At 43.8% G+C, this 20,435-nt stretch overlaps 1 protein-coding gene across 1 annotated transcript in view; it reads left to right on the forward strand.

The window, feature by feature from the left end:
- The window catches only part of RREB1 (ras responsive element binding protein 1), a 132,049-nt gene that overhangs the window by 71,553 nt on the left and 40,061 nt on the right, over positions 1 to 20,435 (forward strand). Inside the window, exon 6 of the mRNA XM_077770058.1 lies at positions 1,076 to 1,239. Coding sequence (XP_077626184.1) covers positions 1,076 to 1,239 — 164 coding nt within the window. The remainder of the gene's footprint in view (positions 1 to 1,075; positions 1,240 to 20,435) is intronic.

Below are 20,435 nucleotides of genomic sequence, written 5' to 3' on the forward strand. Positions count from 1 at the left end.
TTTTCAGAAGTTAGCAAACATCTAGCTAAAATGACCACATCGAACAGAAGACCTTTCATCATATGTGACTCGTTGGTTTGAACCAAACCTTCTCATAGCACAGTGAGATTGTAGAGATAGATCCCTAGCCTTCTGCTGTGAACTTCTCACACGGCAGGAAACTTACTGGTTTGGCATTTCTTTTGGCTTCTATATTATGACATTTAGCCTTCTCTCTTGCCTGATGTGATTGATAACGGAATATGGATGAATCTAGAACAAAGATGGATTAATCATATACGTATTTTTGGAGTGGGAGTGGATAATTTTTTTCATTTTACTTTGTGTTTTTTTCATCATGACAAGGGCACTCTGTAATCCCCATCATCTCTTTCCCCCATCCGTCACCCACCTCCCCTCTGGAGTAGAGTAAGAGTCTCTAGAATTAAGTCTGCTTCTTGGTTTGTCCATCTGTGTGTCTCTCTTTTTCCCTTGCTCATTTGTTTTTTTCCCTTAAATTCCACATATGAGTGAGAAGGATTGACAATATTAAAATCATAACATGGTACGGAGGAATAATGCCATTTAGTAACATAGGTTTGGAGAGAAATGTCCTTCTTAACATATTTCAGAGGCCCAAACTCTAAACCGTGCAGTTTTCAGTTCTTTCCCTGACAACAAGACTGAGTCAGCGAACTTAAAGAATGGACATTGCCTTAATGTGAAGAGCGTATTTCAAGTTAGCTTCTTAGTTGAGAGCCCTCCTGCTCATGTTAATATATGTGGTCAGTCCGTCTCTGTGTGTCCCCAAGAAAGGCCTACAGAGACGCCACCCATCTCTGGGCCTTGCAGAAGTGTTTTCAAAACTGGAACACGAAAGTGGAAGAAGGTCACACAGGATAGTTATTTGCCTGTGTGCCTAGTAGATGTTGACATTTGGGAAGATACTTAAAATGAAACCAAAAAAAAAATCAGAAAAGCTTTACTATTTGGGTTTTTTTTCTTTTTTATATAAAGCTCTGAATTTGCATTTCATAATTGCCAAGCTTTGACCCACCCATCTTCTCAAGTGACCTGTGATGATTGCTCTCCCCAGCATAACACGGACACTGGAGGGGCAGACCATTCGTGCAGCATCTGTGGGAAGTCGCTGAGCTCGGCCAGCTCCCTGGACCGCCACATGCTGGTGCACTCTGGCGAGAGGCCCTACAAGTGCACTGTGTGTGGCCAGTCTTTTACCACCAACGGGAACATGCACAGGTGGGTGAGGGAGGCCTCTGACTCTGGAAATCGACAGAAAGTCAAGTGGCCTTTGAGCCATCAGGGGACCTGCCTCTGAGCTCTTGGAATCTGTGCACTGCGCCCTCTCTCCCGTGTATGGGATGTGTCTGGCCGTGGGAAACAGTACCTGGGCGAGGCCTTTGGCCTTTGGGGATCTTTAGGATGAAACACAAGAGTCCTTCCTCTTCTGCCAATTGGAGTTGCTTTGTTTGGGTGCCAGAGGTGGGCAGCTTATCAGATATTGAGGAGCCCACAAGGAGTAGCACAGTAACCCTTGCCTTTTAAAAAACTATTTGCATATGCCTCCCAGATTCCCTGCAGCTCTTTTCCTTGCGAAAAATTTCTGGGGCCTTTGAATAGTGAGATGGCCTGATCTTGGAACTTCAGGATAAGATAGGATAAAATGAAGAAAAAGAAGATCTGATAAATGTTAGGAATTTATTTCCTGAAGGAGAAAACAGCTCACTCAGAAGTGGGAGAGAGCCCCATGGTGGGCGTATTAAAATTGTGTGCGACAAAACCAATAGAAAATATACTTTATGGAATGATTACATATGGTTTGAGATGTTAGAACAAAAAGACTTTTTTTTTTTAAATGCTCATTGTTTGTTTTTTTTTAATGTTCATTTATTTTGAGAGAGAGAGTGTGAGCAGGGGAGAGGAGCAGAGAGAGAGAGAGAGAGAGAGAGAATCTCCAGCAGGCTCTGCCCTGTCAGTACCAAGCCTGATGCGGGGCTCGAACCCCTGAACCATGAGATCACGACCTGAGATGAAATCAAGACTCAGACACTTAACTGATGAGCCAGGCACCCCTTAAGTGCTCGTGTTTTACACAAACATCTTAGGAACATCAAAACTCTAGGAAAGGTTTTTAAAGGGACTCAAAAAATGTCACCTTCTCAGAAAAACCAGACTATTCTTACTTTTCTATAATCCTTTCCAGGCATCATGCTGATCTCCTTTGAGAAAATTGACTAACCGCACTCCTCCCCCTTTTTAACACATTTATTTCCAAAGAACACTTTACAGTGTTACTGTGAAAATGATACTTTATTATATAGCAATACTGAAAGGAAATGGGCCAGTTTATTCTATCTAAAACCATTTTATGAACCACTGATGGTGTACTTGGAACATACTGGTATAGTGACAGATCTCTGGCTTTTGGAATTAGGCACCTGCTGTCAAATCTTCACTCTGCCACTTGTAAGTTTTCTGTTCTTGAGCAAATTACTTAACCTTTGTACTTCATTTTCCTCCTCACTGAAATGAGACTTTTAACAGCATCCACCACTTCACTGGAATAGGGTGAGGGTGAGGAAGGAGATCATGAGTTTTGCACACAGTCAAGGCACACAGCAAGCACTCAGTAAATGTTATCTGTCATTACTATTTGCATTTCTAAGTAATCCTGCAGTAATCTAAAGCCTGTGGATTTCTCAGTCTGGACTGGAAGGAAGGTGTATAGTGGGACTTTATAAAAGGTATCGATATTGTGAAGAATTTTTACAAAGTATTTTACTTTTTTTCTTTCCATATAAATGTCAAGGCTCTTAGGGGGCACATGGGTGGCTCAGTCAGTTAAGCATCTGACTTTGGCTCAGGTTATGATCTCACGGTTCGTGGGTTCGAGCCCCGCGTTGGGCTCTGTGCTGACACCCAGCTCAGACCCTGGAGCCTATTTCAGATTCTGTGTCTCCCTCTCTGTCTGCCCCTCCCCTGCTCATGCTGTGTCTGTCTGTCTGTCTGTCTGTCTGTCTCTCTTTCTCAGAAATAAATAAAACATTAAAAAATTTTTTTTTTTAATTTTCAAGCCTCTTGGCCCCTCATCTCCTCCTGGGAGTGTTTTGGGGCGCAGAGAAGGAAGTGAATAAATACCATCACCATTTTTTAATATCCTGTTTTACATCTTAGCTTTTTGCTTTTTTACCACCATGATCAGCCCATCAGTATCAGTTTACCTTCTTTTGCCATTTTGTTTTGCCTGGTCCTTCTATTCCACCCCCCTCCCCCCAGAGTCCTTTGTCCCTCACATATTTGCCCTCTCAAAATCTGTTCCTGGGTATTGCCTGTTTCCTTCTTGGGTGGTTTCCCTGCTTCCTCTTCCTGAGACCCATGCCCAGTGGACCCTCCCATGGAGAAGGCAGTGGGGTGCATTAGTGAGAATTGCTCTCCTGGAGGCTGCTCTGGCCCTGAGCACTCACTGTTTATGATCTTCCATGAGACATCTCTTGTCTTGGGCCCAGTCACTTCTGATTCGGAAAATTTCCATTTGGGGACAGCATCTGTGATGGAATATGGCACATGTCAAGCACATCTGTAAAGGGCACAGTTATTGCCTTCTATGGTGATGTATCAGACTGTGCATCTTACAGATAACCATAGCTAAAAGTACAGTATACTGAGTGCATGAGATATAATTCATATGCCATACATTTCACCTATTTAAAGTGTAAAATTCAATTGGTTTTAGTATATACACACAGTTCCGCAGCTGTCACTACAATCAATAATAGGTTATTTTGATCACCCCGAAAAGAAACCCCAAACCCATCAGCAGTCACTTCTCATTACTTCCCACCCTCCAGCCCTAGGAAAATCCTGATGTATTTTTTGTCTCTGGATTTGCGTATTCTAACATGTGGCCTTCTGCTTCAAATTCTGTATTCCTCTCTCTCTGACCCTCCCCTACTCACGCTGTCTCTCTCTCTCAGAAATTAAAAAAAAAAAAAAAAAAAATGCTAATGAGGCCTTTTGTGACTCATTTCTCCACTTACCATTATATTTTTAAGATTTTTATCTGTTATAGCACATATCTGTACCTCATTCTTTTTTATTGTTGAATAATAGTCCACTGTATGGATCTACCATATTTTATTTATCTCTTCATCCGTTGGTGGACATATGAGTCATTTCCATTCGTTGGCTATTATGTATAATGCCCCCATGAACATTCTTTCTTGTCCAATCTTTTTGTGTGAACATGGATTTCATTCCTGTTGGGCAGACACTTCAGAGTGGAATGGCTGGGTCATGTGGTGACTCCGTGTTTTAACATTTTGAAGACCTGCCAAACTATTTTTCCAAAGTGGCTGCGTCGTCTTACATTCCCACCAGCAGCGTGTGAGGGTTCCAGCTTTTGTACGTCTTTGCCAACACCTGTTACTGCCAATCTTTTTCATGAAAGCCATCCTATTAGGTGTGAAGTGGAATCCCATGAGTTTTATAATTGTAGTTCTTACATTAAGTCTACGGTCCGTTTTGAGTTAGTATTTGGGTATAGTATAAGGAACAGGTCCAACTCTAGTCTTTGGCACTTTGTTGAAAAGACTTTTCTTTCCTCCATTTAACAGTCTGGCCACTCTTGTCAAAATTCAGTTGACCATCGATGAAAGGAATTTTTTTTTTCTCTACTCAGTACTGTTTCATTGATCTGTATATCTACCTGACTACCCTAAGGTCTAGCACTGTATTGATTACTGCAACATTTTGGCTAAGTTTTGAAATTGGGAGATGTGAATCCTCCAACTTTGGTTTTTTTCACTATTGTTTTGGCTACTGTGGGTTGCTTAGATTTCCATATGAATTGTAGGATCAGCTTGTCAACTTCTGCACAAAAGGCAGCTGGCATAGGGGTTATAAAGTGCATAGATCAATTTGGTATTGTCCTGTTACCAGTATTAAATCTTTGAATGGAGATATTTTCTATTTATGTCTATTTTGTGTTAATGGATTTCTTTCAGTTGTGTTTTAGGTAGTTTTCAAAGTGCAAGTTTTATATTTAAGTTTTGTTAATTTATTTCTAAATGTCTTATTTTCCTTGATGGTATTGGAAGTAGAATTATTTTTTGTGGTTTAAAAAAAAATTTTTTTAATGTTTATTGATTTGAGAGAGAGAGAGAGAGAGACGGAGTGCGAGCAGGGGAGAGGCAGAGAGAAAGAGGGAGACACAGAATCCGAAGCGGGCTCCAGGCTCTGAGCTGTCAGCACAGAGCCTGACATGGGGCTCCAACTCACAAACTGTGTGAGATCATGACCTGAGCCGAAGTCAGATGCCAAACCAACTGAGCCATGATTGTTCATTGCTGGTGTATAAAAATACTCACATTTTGTGCTGCTCTTGTTTTCTGCAACCTTGCTGATCTTGTTTAGTCATTCTAACGGTTGTTTGGTGGATTCCTTACGATTTTCTGTATACGACATCATGTCATCTGCAAACAGAGACAGTGTGCTTCTTCCTTTGAAATGAATCCGGATGCCTTATTTTTCTTGCCTGCTAGTCCCGGTTGGCCCCTCCAGCACAGTGTTAAATAGGAGTGAAGAGAACGGACGCCCTGGTCTTATTCCTGATCTCAGGGAGAAAGCATTCAGTCTTTCTCCATTAAGTATGATGTTTATTATGGGTTTTTCATAAATGCCCTTTATCAGTTTCAGGAAGTTCTATTTAGTCCCAGTCCACTTAGTGCTTTTATCACGAAAGGGGGTTGCATTTTGTCAAATGCCTTTTTTTTTTCTTTTCTTTTTTCTTTCTTTCTTTTCTTTTTTTTTTTTTTTTTTTTTTTTTGCATTTATCGAGATGGTCCAATTGTTTTTGACCTTTCTTGTGTTCTTTTGGATGTTAAACCAAGCTCTTTCCTGGCATGAATCCCACTTGGTACAATCATTTTCATATGTTGATGGGCAAGGTTTGCTAGTATTTTATTAAAAGACGTTTGCCTGTATTCCTAAGAGATGCTGGTCTGTAGTTTCCTTGTGAGTCCTGGTCTGGGGACTATTGCTAGTCTCATAGAGTGAGTTGGGAAGTGTTGCATCTGCCTCTGTTTTTTGGAAGAGTTTGTTGGTGTTTGTTCTTTAAGAATTTGGTAGGACTCACCACTGAAACTACCTGGGCTTTTCTTTCTGAGAAGTTTTTAAATTACTAATTCAGCCTCTTTACTTGTGATCGGTCTGTTTCACATTTCTGTTTCTTCTTGAGTCCATTTCCGCCATTTGTGTCCATTCCAGGAATTTGGCCATTTTATCTAAACTATCTTACTGGTTGGCTTACAGTTGTTCAGTTTACCCTTACAGTCCTTTCTGTCCTGAGTCGTAATGTCCCCTCTCTTCATTCCTGATACCAATCACTTGAGTCTTCTTTAATTTTTTTCCTTAGTCAATCTAAAATAAAATTTGTCATTTTGAGATGTTCAGAGAAACAGTTTTTGGTTTTATAGTTTTATCATCTGTTGCTTTTCTGCTATTTCATTAATTTCCCACTCTGTACATTATTTCCCTCTATGTGCTTTATGGTAGCTAGCTCTTCTTTTTCTAGCATTCGAAGGTAGAAGGTGAGTATTGATTTGAGAACGTCTTTTGTACCACAGGCTTGTACAGCTATAATCTCCTTTTAGGCATTGTTTAGTTGGAGCCCATACATTTTTGTATCTTGTATTTCCTTGTTCATTCATTGCAAAGTATTTTCTAATTGCCCTTGTGATTTCTTCTGATCGTTGGTTATTTCGGAATATATTGTTCAGCGTCCGCATATTTGCAAATTTCCAAATTTCTTTCTGCTATTAATTTCTAATTTCATTCCATTGTAGTTAGAGAACATGCTTTGTATGATTTCAATCCTTTGAAATTTCTGGAGGCTCGTTTTATGGCCTAGCATATGGTCTGTCCTGGAGGGTGGCCTGTGTATGCTGAGAAGAACGTGCATTCTGCTGTTGGTTGATGTTTTCTCTGGAGGTGCTGTTAGGTCTAGCTCGTTTATACGTTGTTCACATTTTCTCTTTCGTTGTTGATCGCCATTTATTTTTATCCGCTCTACCTGTAAGGTTTGTGGAAATTACTATCCCATTTTGCACGAGGAAACTTGCCCAGGATGAGAGTAACAGCCAAGGCCGAGATTTGAATGTTGGCTGTGGGCTTAGTGGCCATGCTTTTAACGACTATGAGAAATAATTGATGATAGCATTCGTATCATTTTGTATATTAGAAAAAAAGCACTCTTTCACCCTGCCCCCAAAGCAACTCCATGCTGTCATAGAGCATTACAGTTGACCCTTGACCAATGCAGAGGTTAGGGGCACCAACTGCCAAGCAGTCGAAAATCACATAACTCTTTTGACTCCCCCAAAACTTAACTAGTGATAACCTACTGTTTACTGGAAGCCTCACTGAGCACATAAATATATATGTTGATTAGCATATTTTGTATGTTGTATGTATTATATACTATATTTTTACAACAAAGTAAGCTACAGAAAAGAAAATGTGATTAAGAAAATTGTAAGGAGGGGCCCCACCTGGGTGGCTCACTCGTTTGGGCATCTGACTCCTGATTTTGGCTCAGGTCATGATCCCAGGGTGGTGGGATTGAGCCCCGCTTTGGGTTCTGCGCTGAGCATGGAGTCTGCTTAAGATCCTCTCTCCCTCTCTGCCTCCTCCCCTGCTCGTGCACTCTCTCTCTCTCTCAAATAAAATAAATAAAAGCACAGTTTAAAATTCATCAGGAAAATACATTTACAGTACTTCACTGTATCAAAGAAATTTATACGTAAGTGGACCTATGTAGTTCACATCCCCATTGTTCAAAGGTCAGCTGTATTTTCAACATGAAACTATTTCGGCCAAGTTAAAGCATAAAACACTTTATTTAGTGAGCATGAATTAGCCTTTTATTGGAATATATGGTGGTTTTTTGTTTGGGTATACATGAAATGATCTTCAGTTTTTCATAGCACAGCCCTTGATATTATCCTAAGATTCACTTCTTATTTGTGAACAGTGTGTTTGTAAACTATTGTTTATAAATATTTTTTCCCAGCAGGCTTTAGGGATGTTTGTGTTTATTTTGGGTTTTGTACTGATTTTATTTTATTATGAGTCGTCTTGATTGGGAGAAGAGGATTAATTGTTGTGAGCCAAGTTCTAGTCCTAATTCTGCAGAACTCTTCAAGAATCTCTTAATTTGTCTATACGTTAACAAAATGGCATAGGAAGACCTCACTGAGGACTTATGCTCAAATGCAGTAATGTCTATTAAAGTATTCCAAAGGATAACAGTGTATCATGGAAATGTCCTAGGTGGGGGGTGTTTCTGAGTTTGTTTTATTAGAGCTGAAAACATGCTTGTGATCGTCTGTAAGCCATGTGCCACTCCTAGCTGTGTGACCCTGGAGAAATTGTTTGACCTCTCTGTGTCTCGGTTACTTCATCCATAGAAAGCAGTGATACCTGTACCAGTGTTATGGCTACATTGTGGGGATTCCTGAATTAATACACGTGGAGCACTTAGGATAATGTTTATCAGTGGTCACCAGTATTGCTGTCCTGTTGCCACTGACGGACAGATAGTATGCCAAGTAAGCCTTCCTGCAATACCAGAAAATAAAGGAAGAGGGTGCTTTTATTTTGTTTTCTTTTTGCTACACTAAATCTATAATTTACGTTTAGGATATTTGAGTTTATCATACCACCTTTATTTTTGCCTTTTCTGCTGAAAATTGCAAATAATGGCTTAAAAGAACATTCCATTTTTAGTAATCAGTCACAATCACCACCTTCATTTGTTGGTGAAACCATGCTTTTGAAAAAAATCATAAAAATGTGTTAGAGTGGAGTTCCATCTATTTGTCCCAGGGGATCTGTTTCAGAACCTGAGACTCAAATGGTGAGCTATAGTCTCCCCGAGCACATACCTGTGTTTCATTAATCAGGGACCAGAGCCGCCCTGGGAAGTATGTGTGCAGGAATTTAAAAGAACAGTGAAAACCCAAGTTTTGGAGAGCTGCACCCTCACTCAATTGTCAGAGTATGGAAGGAAGCCAGTCGACTATGAGTTTGATGATCAAGATGGAAGTTCTTTTTCTCTTTTTCCTTCTTTCTCATTTTCCTTCCGTTACTGCTGCTTCCCATGTCTGTGGCACTGGCCGGAATCAGGGAAAGCCAGGAGCTCATCGGTGAGGCTCTGGGGCCCATGCCCAGCTGAATGGTCCTGACCCCCTGGCCTGCATTTCCTCCTGAGCGCTAGGCGCACGCACCACTCCCACATGTCCCGTTCTGTCTTGTTGATAACCTGTTCCAGGCCCTCCTTTTCTGTGTCAGTTTCAGGTTCTGATTTTCAGCTTCTCCCCTGAGGGGCACAGATTCAGTAGGACCCCTGCTATGACGTGACTCCCTGTGGTGTGGCTTTCTAGATCCATTTCCCCAAGGCTCGATTCTGGCACACAGTGTCATTTAGGAACGCAGAGCTCGCCTTCCCTCAGCCCCCTGCTCTGAAGGGCATCTGCACGTGCACAGGTGATGCCTGTCTCTGTGTGCGTTCTTCCAGATAAGCCTTGCCTTCGCAGTGGTTAATGTTGAGCAGCCTGGCATAGGGGGCAGATTTGGGCTCCACCCCATACTCATTGCTGCAGTGCTCAGAGGTCCTCAGAGGTACATCTTGCAACCCAGACCCCAGGAACTACTCCTTTTCAATTTCATGTTGTTCTTAACCGACATTGAGGCACTCTGTCGCCACCCACGTTATGAAGCAACTCACTCTGTTTCCTTTGACCACTAGTCATTTTGTAGCGTTTCCTTTGTCTTAGGAGAGGACCCTCAGCACAGAAGCAAGAGACCATCTTGATCTGTTACCAGATCGGGTACACTTGTTCAAGCTGCTGCTTCCCTGTCTGTGGACTTTTGTGTTTTTGAGGTTTGGAAATCCTTCCTCCCAAACCCTTTTGACCACAGTTTAGTTCCTAAGCAGAATAATAAGCTGCATCAAGTGCAAAACATGCATCACGGAAACATCACCGTGGCTCCAACTTTTAACTTCCCCGAACTCTTTATCAGTTGCTCCCACGTTGAAAATTTGGATTGAGCAGCACTTGTCTTCCAAAACAAACTTGGGAAACTGAGCCAGAGCACACCCACCAGGGGAGCTCGATGTAGGAAAAAGTGCAGGGAGCTTTGCAGTTTGCAAAACTTTCCAGAAAGTGCTGGACTTCAGAGCTATGCATAAAATGATGATATTTAAAAGAGAAGATGGAAGTGGATCACCTTTGGGAAGAAATCCTACCTCCAAAATGGGTGTTTTTCCTTTGTCAGACTGAAATTGCCTTGGGAAAATAGGATATTGGTTTCCACTTTGCTCATTTCACAAAGTGGAGACTTTGAAGCCATAAAGAGAGCTGTGGAGTATGTGTTAACGTTACAGACACGCCGGACCCCCCGGCAGGACCAGGCTTTCCTAACTAGCTTCTCCGTTCGTTCTCCGAAGAGCAGGCATGTGTCCGCATTTCGGCCATGTCAGTGCAAGGGTGAAGATGAGGAAGAAGGGAGATGCCTGGAGTGTCATCTAGTCGTTTGGGCACGGGCTCTCTTTGCTACTGCAACGGGAATGACTTTGTCAGTTGCTTAGTGCAGGAGACATAGACCCTGAGAATGCCTCTGGATAATGGACAGTCTTCAGGAACAGAGGCTTATGTGTTCCTATTATGCTGGAAGAAAACGTTCGCAGCACAGAAATGTGACCCTGCTCCATGACAAATGAGGCCGCGGAGGCTCTGAATTTAGCTCACTACTCGGATGCTTAGGTGGAGCCAGCCCTTGGCATGCACAACTGAACTTGGGTATCTGAACAGGTGGCCAGCATTTAAGGACAGAAGGAACAGAGGTAGGGCAGTGTCTTGGAAAGGGACAGTTGCTTCTTTACCCTCAGAGCCCATCAAGAGGAAGGGCCCTGTGAACTTCTTTCATGGTAAAAACAAGTTTCTGAGGACACCCTATAACTAGTTGTGGGACTGGCTGCTTTTCCAGAGTGGAAGTGGGCACTCAGAGCCTCAGCTAGTCCCATCTTGAAACAAGTCTTAATCACCAGGTACACACTCCCCTGACAGATCCCTTTGAAGGAAGGAAGATATCGCGTGACGTGGGAAGAAATAATTTGTAGGATAAAAATCCGTGGGTCTACTACCCAGGACTATGTGAACTTTTAAAAAACATATTTCTATTAAAAAGAAGGAAAAATGATTATATAATGATGTTTCTATTGTCTGCAACTAAGTATCTTTCTCTTGAGGAAAGACAAATCAGAAGAGAGTATCTTTCAGGGATGCTCAGAGATCTTAACATAGGCAGTTCCACTTAGATGACAGATGTTCTGTGACCACACATGCCTCTCTTGACAAAGACAGTTGAGGGGTTTGTGGAGACTTTAATGGTGTGTACGCAGTCAGCATAATGATAATGTATGAACTGGACTGGACATAGGACACTTAGGTTTGGTGGTTTTCAGTGAATATCTGGTGGTTTCATGGGACATCGAGGCAGTCTGCATCTGTGTGGTACTGTGTTTATGGAAATAGACATACTTTGGGTGTAGTCTCGAAAGCCTTATTAAATCTTTTTTTCTTTTTAACTAGAAAAAAAATCGTGGAAGTGTAATGCTCAATTCCCTGATCATGCCTCTTCATATGCTTTTCATTCTCTTTGAGAGCCTCCATCATTAAGAGGCCCAGAATTTTCCCCTTGAGAGTGAACATTCACAAATCTGCGTATCACAGCAAAATGTCCGAGTTCCCAGTTTCCCTGGTAGCATTATTAAGCTTTCACCAAGTAAGTTTATTGTTTGATTACATTTAAACACTTTTATAGCCTTTCTTTACATCTCCTTGTCTGGATTGAAACCTGTAGCTTTTATTTTAGTGTCCGTAGTGGTTTGTGTAAAGGCGGCCTCTCTATGTGTCCTCTGAGAGCTCTTCCTTCCTCTCTGGCTGGTGCTGATAAAGGATACTCTGGAATGGCAGAGACAGCCTCCCTTTCTTCATCTTTAATGGGGCAACGTTCTGCTCTCAGAGTTTGTTATGATGAGAATAAATGCAGTGATATATACCCAAGCCCCAGGCTCACGTAAGTGTTCGACAAATTGTGGTTCCCTGCCTTCTCCCTTAGGAAACTTCACCCCCCCACTTCCTTCCACATGCCCATGAGCATGTGTGTTTACAAAACCAGGAAAAGAGACCTTGACCTTCAACCATGAGGGTACCATAAGCTGCGATCTAAGAACCTGACAGTCTGAGAGTGGTATTTTGTAGAGCAGCTGTGTGCCATACGCCTGAATTTTGTTTTCCGAACTGTGTAAATCCTCGTTATTATTTGAACACTTGGGGGAGGGGGGGCATTGCTTTTTCTGTGGTATACTTTCTGGTTTTTGCTTGGATTTCTGTTTATGCTATTTGATGAGAGTCTGTGGTTCTTTTCAAAGTCCTTATATTTTATAAATCTGCAAATAGCAGAAAATTACCACTATGAGTAAAAGAACAGGTCAGAGTGATCTGTCACAGAATTTTATCCCTCCATTATAATAAAAATCATAAGAAAATAGCAAAGCTGAGAGTCAATCCCTTTCAATTGACAGTCTTTTGTGAAGCCTGTTTCATGTTTGACTGACATTCTGTAGAACATTTTCCCTTCTACTTTTGTGTTTGTTTTTTTTCTAATACGCCTTAACAATGAGCATAGCTTAATTTTTTTGAAAGAATGTTTGAAAAATGTACTTGTGGCTGGTGCTCACTTTTTAATCAGCATTTTTTCCAGAAGGACCCGGTCAAGTTCAGTTATACCAAAGAGAGCTTGCTCGTAAAACTCTGCCATGTGTGGGGATGTGAAAGCCTTTTTCATCCTATCACTATTCTCAGATTTAAGATCTGCTTCATAAGTAGTTTAGTTTCGTTCGGCCGGCTGGATGCGAATGCTTATAATTCAGGTTTTCTTCTGTTTTGGCAGAGGTGGTATTTGTTTTGGAGCTTTGAACAGACACAAAAGAAGTTTCTCTTGCATGCAGGCACCACAGTATTCTTGACATATCTCGTTGAAATATTTTGAAAACTCAGTTGCACCAGGTAAAACTGGTGAATGGCGTCAAATTCTGGAGCATCTGTGCTTGCCTACACTTGAACAACCTGGCAATTGTGAGAGCAGGAATTAGGTCACAGAAGGTAAGGTATGTGTTTGCTGGGGGTAGGATGAGGAGAGAGGGCGGTCCTCTGCTCTGGACCTCGACACGCCCCCCCTTGCTCCCTCCCACCCTGCCCTCCACTGATGCCCTGACAACGGGGAACAGATCCATTGAGCATGTCCCCACTTATTTCTATAATATTAAAGTAGCAAAGGGAGGAGGAGAGGGAGCCTGATTGCCAGCGGTAAGAGCACAAACTTAAACCTGTGCCTCGTGCTTTATAACTTGCATTTTTCCGCCTTTGTTTAAATATTCAACCTGTCCAACCTGTTTGGGCTGAACAAGCTGGTGCTAGCAAACATCGAAACGTGCCCACTCACTGTCAATGTTTTCTGATTTGTTAAGGAAGGTGATTAGCAGCAAATTCTGTCCCCCCCCACCCCCACCCCACACACACCCCTACTGAAAAGGGAATAAGCAGCACAGAAATGTTTGCATAGGTATTCATCACACTGAATCCCGACTCGCCTGCCCTTGGGCATGTGTGCGTGTGCATGAGTGTGCCAAAGGGCCTTTCTCCTCTGCTACTTTCAGGGCTTCAGGTTGATGGAGAGCCTGTTGGTCTTCTGTGGGGAGAGATTTTGTATTTCCCTTACACCAGAGATTTGGTTGCATAATAGGCATTGGCATGTAACGTCAGCACCTAATTCTTCTTCGTGCTTATATAACCCAGCTCGTTCCAGAGGACTGTTGTAATTTTACAGGCGGGAAAATGGAGGTCTGCAATGATACAGATTCAGCTAAGATTGTCAGCCAATCTCGGACCTTCCTTCCCAGGCTCTTTCTCTGTCTGGGCCTCTGTCGATAGAGCAGCATGCCACTCTCCCTCGCAGCACACCATTTAGTTATCCGTGTCACCTCTGGTGAGCAGAGGCCCATGTCTACACATTCATCCCACTTGAGATGCAAGGTGACCGTGAACTTCTGCAGTCACAGACAAGGGGCTCTTGCCTAGCTGGTTTTTGTGGGTGATCTTTCTCTTTGGATTCATTTATGTTCATTTTTTTTTTCTCTCTCTCACATGGGACACAACCTCATCTTGGTACCCCTCTCCTTCTCCGCTGTTTCCCCCAGCCCCTGTAGAATGCACTGTGGTGTCCCCTGAGCGAGGGTGACTTTCCTTTTCACCATGCCCCTTCCCTGTACCCACCACCCACACCTTCCATTTCCCTCTTTGGCATGTGGTGGGGCATCTCAAACAGCCCAGCCTAAGCATTTCCTGTTCCTCTTTTGGAAGAGGCTGAGGAGTAGCAAACAGTGAGTTGGCACTACCTCATTGCAGAGATAGTCATCTCTTCCTCCTCTGCGAAAGAAAAAGGATGTGAATAACTAGGTTCTGCTGCCTTTAAGAAAGAAAGCTAAAGCTTAACTCCCTTTGGGGCTAAAGCAAGGAAAGGGTCTGGGTGACTGTGTTTCAAGTCTGTCATGACAGAATTGGGGATTGCCTTGACTATGGTTTTTTAGCCCTTTGCTGCGGAAAGGCGTTCTCTGCAGGTGGGGGGATGGAGGCGACGGTGATTGCTTCCCTCAGAGGGAATGGCTCTGGGCTCCGGGAATGCCAACTTCAGATGGGCTCCATCACCTAAGAAGTCTGTCCTGGGATTGAGATCTTGGGCCATCTGGGAGGGTGGAAGGAATGGAACGTGTTTAGCCCAGAGGAGGGAAAGAGTCCATTACAACACGGCAGCTGCCTTGAAATGCCTACGGGACTGTCAGGTGGGAAAGCGGTGACTTTCTGCTTATCGTTTCCTGGATTAACACAGTCAGCCCTGGGTGACTAATTGTAGCTCTGCATGAATGAGAGTTGTCTCTGGGTGAGAGAGAGGTCAACCAACACATCCAACCTCTGAGGTCTTTTGTTCGTTTTTAAGGAATCAGATTTTATATGGAATTCTGCCCTGTGTGTCTTTGTGGGTATTATACACAGGTATCCAGGGAGCCACATAAGGTATGGAGAGTGTTATAACAAATTATTTTAGTAAAACAAAGACAGGCAAAGGAAAGAAAAAGTACAAGAGGGTTTAGGGTATACTGATCCAGAGAACCTATTGAGCAACAAGGTCTAGAATAAAGATTTTGCAGAGGTTGGTGTTTATTACATGGGCCAACCACCAAGCTTCCCTACACTGTATTTGAATCTCAGGAGAGGAGGAAGGAACAGTGAAGGGTCCTCTGTTTTCTAAGTAAAACATCAATAACCAGAGACTGTTGTACCTCAACTCTGTTCTGAAGTCAGCAGCTTCCAGTATCGGTGTGGAAGTGGGGGCAAAGGAATGTGGTAGCCAGAAGGTTACCTCTCCTACCTGAAGGATGGCTGGGAGATGGGGGACGCTGAGGGAAACCTAATCCTCAGGCATGGTAACCCAGCTCTGTCCGTCAAGGAGGAAGTGTTTGTACTGGGTTTTTGGATGACAGGATGGAGAAGGAAGTGCCTTCTCCACCACTGCAGGGGAACCCAGAGACAGAAGAGCAGAAATCGGGGTTCAGCCAGAATGGTACCCCTGAGTCCGGGCTGGGGAGCAGCTGTGAGCCGAGGAGCAGTGGAGGCAGAGAGTTCAAAGGCAACTGCACTGAGCAGCAAGGACCTGAACCTCTAGTACCCCCTGCCTACAATGAAGATTCCTGAACTTTTCATACGGCTCGATTTCTGCTTAGCTGGACCCACCCGCGGGCGAGGCTGCAATCCGCAGGATGAGAGAGACTCTCCACCTTGGGGATGTGCATCCTCCCAGTTGCCGCGGAAGGGGAGCTTATGGAAAAAACCCTGACGTGGGATGTGATCTTTAAAGTTACTGCGCTCATCTCTTTGCCCCTGAACGGAGGCAGATGCAGCAGGAGGAAGCTTGGTGTGAGGACTCAGGTGCACCCTCCGCGGGTCACACCGCCAATGTTGAGGACGTGAGGTGGGGTGTTGCTGGCCTGCGGATGGGCGTGAAGGGGTGCAGCATCTGGTCCTTCAGGGAGAGGCTCCCCGGAGCATGACGAGCAGCCTGCAGGGGGCGTTCGCACAACCAGCCTGAGGAGCGCAGGAAAACACCTCTCTAAGGGGCACAACTCCCTGTAGGCTGACTTCTAGACCTTTCTGAGAGTGCTGTCTTCGGTCCTCGAGGCTGCTTACACCCACCATCGTCAGACCTTCCCCCACACCCAGGCACAGCCCGCAAAACCTGCCTCCTGGATCAGCATGACTGAACCTGAACAACACCCGGATTACTAGAAGGTGGCTCAGAGGTGGAACCCCAGGGGGAGCTGCATGGTTGGTGCTGCAGCGCCCTCTTCCCGTCCCCTCGCAGGCTGGCACAGGACCGGATGGACTCGCAGGCAACACTCAAGGCTGTCCACCCTTAAACTCCTGCCCTGTCCATCTGTTAGAGAGAGACTGACTTTTCTTTGGCCTCAAATGTAGGTTGTGGAGCTGGGATGCTTTTGAATCTCATTGATTTCCTCTTTTGGTTCTCATAAGACTGTTGGAAAAGCAAGGCCAGCACCGGTAGGAATGGGGAATCTATCTGTAGTTGGGCTGCAGAAACCTATTGGAGCCTGTTGACGTCAGTTTGGCGGGCCCCCTTCCTCGCAGGGCTGAGCGCTGTTGGTGTTTGGTTTGTGTTCTGTGTACTGAAAGAGGGACCTTCCTTATAATGCCGTTTGCTCAGAGGACCTAGTAATTCAGTTCCTGGATTAATGAAACCTATGTAGAAATTAAGCAGGAGAAGCTGGCAAATACTAGAAAGGTCTAAATCTTGCCTGAACTTTGACCTTCTTCAGGTAAGTGAGATAAATTTATTAAAAGGGCAGAGCGTGAACAGTGTCTGAGACCCGCCAGGAGGACATCTTCCATTGGGGAATCCTTTATATTTGTTGACAGTTTTCCAAAGGGTTTTATCCCCAAAATAATTTTGAGACTGTCAAGTTTCGTTGCTTTTTCAGTTTATGTATTTTTGCCCAATAAACTTGTTTGGGGTCTGCTGGTACTTTGCAGTGTGAGCCTGGGAGCAGCTAAGGCTTATATCCAAAAGATGGCAACATCCCGGCCAGACAGTTAACCGAGCCTGGGACCGGGATAAAGAGCTGAAGAGAATGTTACTGTGATCTGGTGGTTCTCACACTTGAGCAAGCATGAGTACCACCTGGAGGGCTTGTGGGAACCCAGGGTGCTGGGTCCTGGCCCAGAGTCTCTTGAGTCTGCAGGCCTGAGAACTTGTGTTTGTGAGAACCTCCTGGCTGATCCCATTGCTGCTGTTGGAGGACCACAGCTTGAGGCTGGCACTTTTGTTCCCATTTTACAGATGTAGAAACCTGGGGAATCTCCCTGGTTACAGAATGGTAGACCTGGAATCTATCCAAACTGTCTCAGTGCTCAGAACCACCCCCAAGACTTCATTGCCATCACATGGTCTCTCTACTACACCCAGATTTGCTCTATCATCTTCCCACATTCCTGCTTGCTTCTCAGAGCAAGCCAGTGCTTCAGTGGTAAGAGTTTACCTTCATTTCCAGATCTACAGACTTAGCATACATAAGAAAGTTTAGCAGAAAGTTCCTGTATTTGGAACTGGAAACGAGGAAGTTCAGGAAGGAAGAAAAGGGTGTGCTTTAGGAATTGGGCTGTCTCCTCTGAGTTACTGGATTGGCATTTCAGCTCTGGTACATACAGGATGTATTTGTTTTAGGCCCAGTATGTTCAGTATTCTTATGAACAGCCCACCTTAGCTAAAATGGGTCTTCTTACATCTTAGAAAACAAAAGATTACAGGGGCACTTGGGTGTCTCAGTCAGTTAAGCTTCCGTCTTTGACTCAGATGGTGTTCTTCTGGTTTGTGAGTTCGAGCCAAGTGTCGGGCTCTGTGCTGACAGCTCAGAGCCTGGAGTCTGCTTTGGATTCTGTGTCTTCCTCTCTCTATGACCCTCCCCTGCTCACACTCTGTTTCTCAAAAATGAATAAACATTTTTTTTAAAATTTTTAAGAAAAGGACTACATTTACAAGAAGAAAATTTGAGTTGAAAATCAGCATCCATGCCAACATTCAAAGTAGACCCCTATCAGTACTAGAAACCAGAAAGATTTTTTTTCTGCTTTAAAAAAAATCTGCAGTATTTGTTTTTGTTCATTACTATAGAAACCCCTCTACCCTCACCCTGGGTGTTATGAATGAGAGAAAATTTCTCTTGAATCCTTGAAGAATTCTGATCCTTAGACCATGGTGTGGCAGGATTTCTACTATTGAAGTGACATGTCCCTGAAGGGAAATTCTAGAATTCTTATGCAGAAAGCAGTTTGCTGTGAATATAGATGGAGGTTTGAATGCAGGAACACAGTGTAATACCCAGTAATGGGAGAAATTCACATGTGTCCTCAATATTCATCTTACGGTGTTTTTCTGTTAAAGTACCTTTACTATAACACTATTTTCTCCAATCTCATATCAAGTTTGCTCCCATTAAACCCTAGTAAGATAATTAATTGTGAAGGTATCTTGGGAGCTGAGGACATGTGTCGTTGTGATATTGCAAGTGGACAGGGTTTCTGCATATATTTCATGCATTCATCTGTCTAGCCATTCAACCATCTGGCAGATACTTATTGACTACCTACTGTGTGCCACCAAGTGCTAGTGCAGAGAAGGAGAGAGACAAGGTTATAATGAAACTTCTTTTCAATGGGGGCCAAGGAGATGGTCAAACAAGTGAAATACATGGTATTTTCAGTTTCTGGTATGTTCTGTGGGGAAGGTAAAACTGGGTAGTGGGCTTGAGAGCCTCTTTGTGAGTGAGGTAAGACACTTGCTGTGAAAATTTAATGGCAGGTGCTAGCCCTAGAGTTCTGGGGTGGAGCAACCCCGTGGCCAGACTAGTTGAATGAGTTTGAGGAACCCAGAGAGAGCAAGTATGTCTGAAAGGGCCTTGGGGTCAAAATAGGCCACCAGCAAATGACGCCTGAGAAATGGGCAGGGGCCAGATTTAATTCTAGGAATGGAGCCATCACGGGCGTTTAAACAGTGGCGTGGTATGATGTGATCCTTGTTTTAGATGCTCACTCTGGTTGATGTGTAGAGAAGGCACAGGAGAAGAGCAAGAGGGAAATCGTGGAGGCAACTTTAAAATATAAGACCAGTAAGGGCACCTGGGTGGCTCAATCAGTTAAGCATCCAACTTCAGTTCATGTCATGATCTCTCAGTTTGTGAGTTAAAGCCCTGCATCAGGCTCTGTGCTGTCAGCTTGGAGCCTGGAGCCCGCTTCAGACTCTGTCTCTCTCTCTGCCCCTTCCCTGCTCATTCTCTGACTGTCTCTCTCTCTCCAAAATAAACATTGAAAAAAAATTTTTTTAAATATATAAGACCAGCAGATGGAAAATCCTGTACTAGTGTTTTTGCAACACATCTATCCATGTGTTATCCATCAATCCTTGTGCATAAATTTATGCACATTTGTTCATTTCTTAATCTTCAAGACAAATTTCTAGCAGTGGAATTACTTGGAGAAAGGGCACACATATTTAAAATTCTGCTCCCTGTTGCTCAGCCACTTTGCAGGAAGGTCGTTACCATTTTTACTCCCCTCAACAATGCGCGAGAGAAGCAATTTGCTGAACCACACCAAGGGATTTCTCATCCCTGCCAATCTGGAAAATAAAAGATAACTGCTCAAAAGATGTAAACTTGGGGGCACCTGGGTGGCTCAGTCAGTTGAGCATTCAACTTTGAATTTTGGCTCAGATTATGATCCCAGGATTGTGGTATCAAGCCCCACGTTGGGCTCCATGCTGGGTGTGGAGCCTCTTAGGGAGGCTCTCTTCCTCTCTCTCTGCCCCTCCCCTGCTCCCTCACTCTCTGTCTCAAAAAAAAAAAAAAACAAAAACAAAAAACAATGTAATCCTTAAGTGTAANAGTGACCAAGAACTAATAATAAATCATCCTTCCCTGATAATCTTAGCAAGGAATTATGTGGACATGGGCATGATGCTTGTCTGCGGTTCTTTTCCATTTCCTCACATTAGATTTCCTCCTCCACCACACTGACACCCCCAACCCAGAGAACAGAGTCTCGGCCTGAGGCCCGTCTTCTCCGAGGCTAGGCGACATCCAACCTGCTTGTGGATGGCTCTGTGGGCTGGGGGATAGGCAGGGGTGAGTGTGGGCTGGGGGATAGGCAGGGGTGAGTGTGGGGGCCTCCACCTCCTAGAGTGTGTCT

Source organism: Crocuta crocuta, unplaced genomic scaffold (assembly GCF_008692635.1).
Source record: "Crocuta crocuta isolate KB4526 unplaced genomic scaffold, BGI_CrCroc_1.0 scaffold24, whole genome shotgun sequence".
NCBI lineage: Eukaryota > Metazoa > Chordata > Mammalia > Carnivora > Hyaenidae > Crocuta > Crocuta crocuta.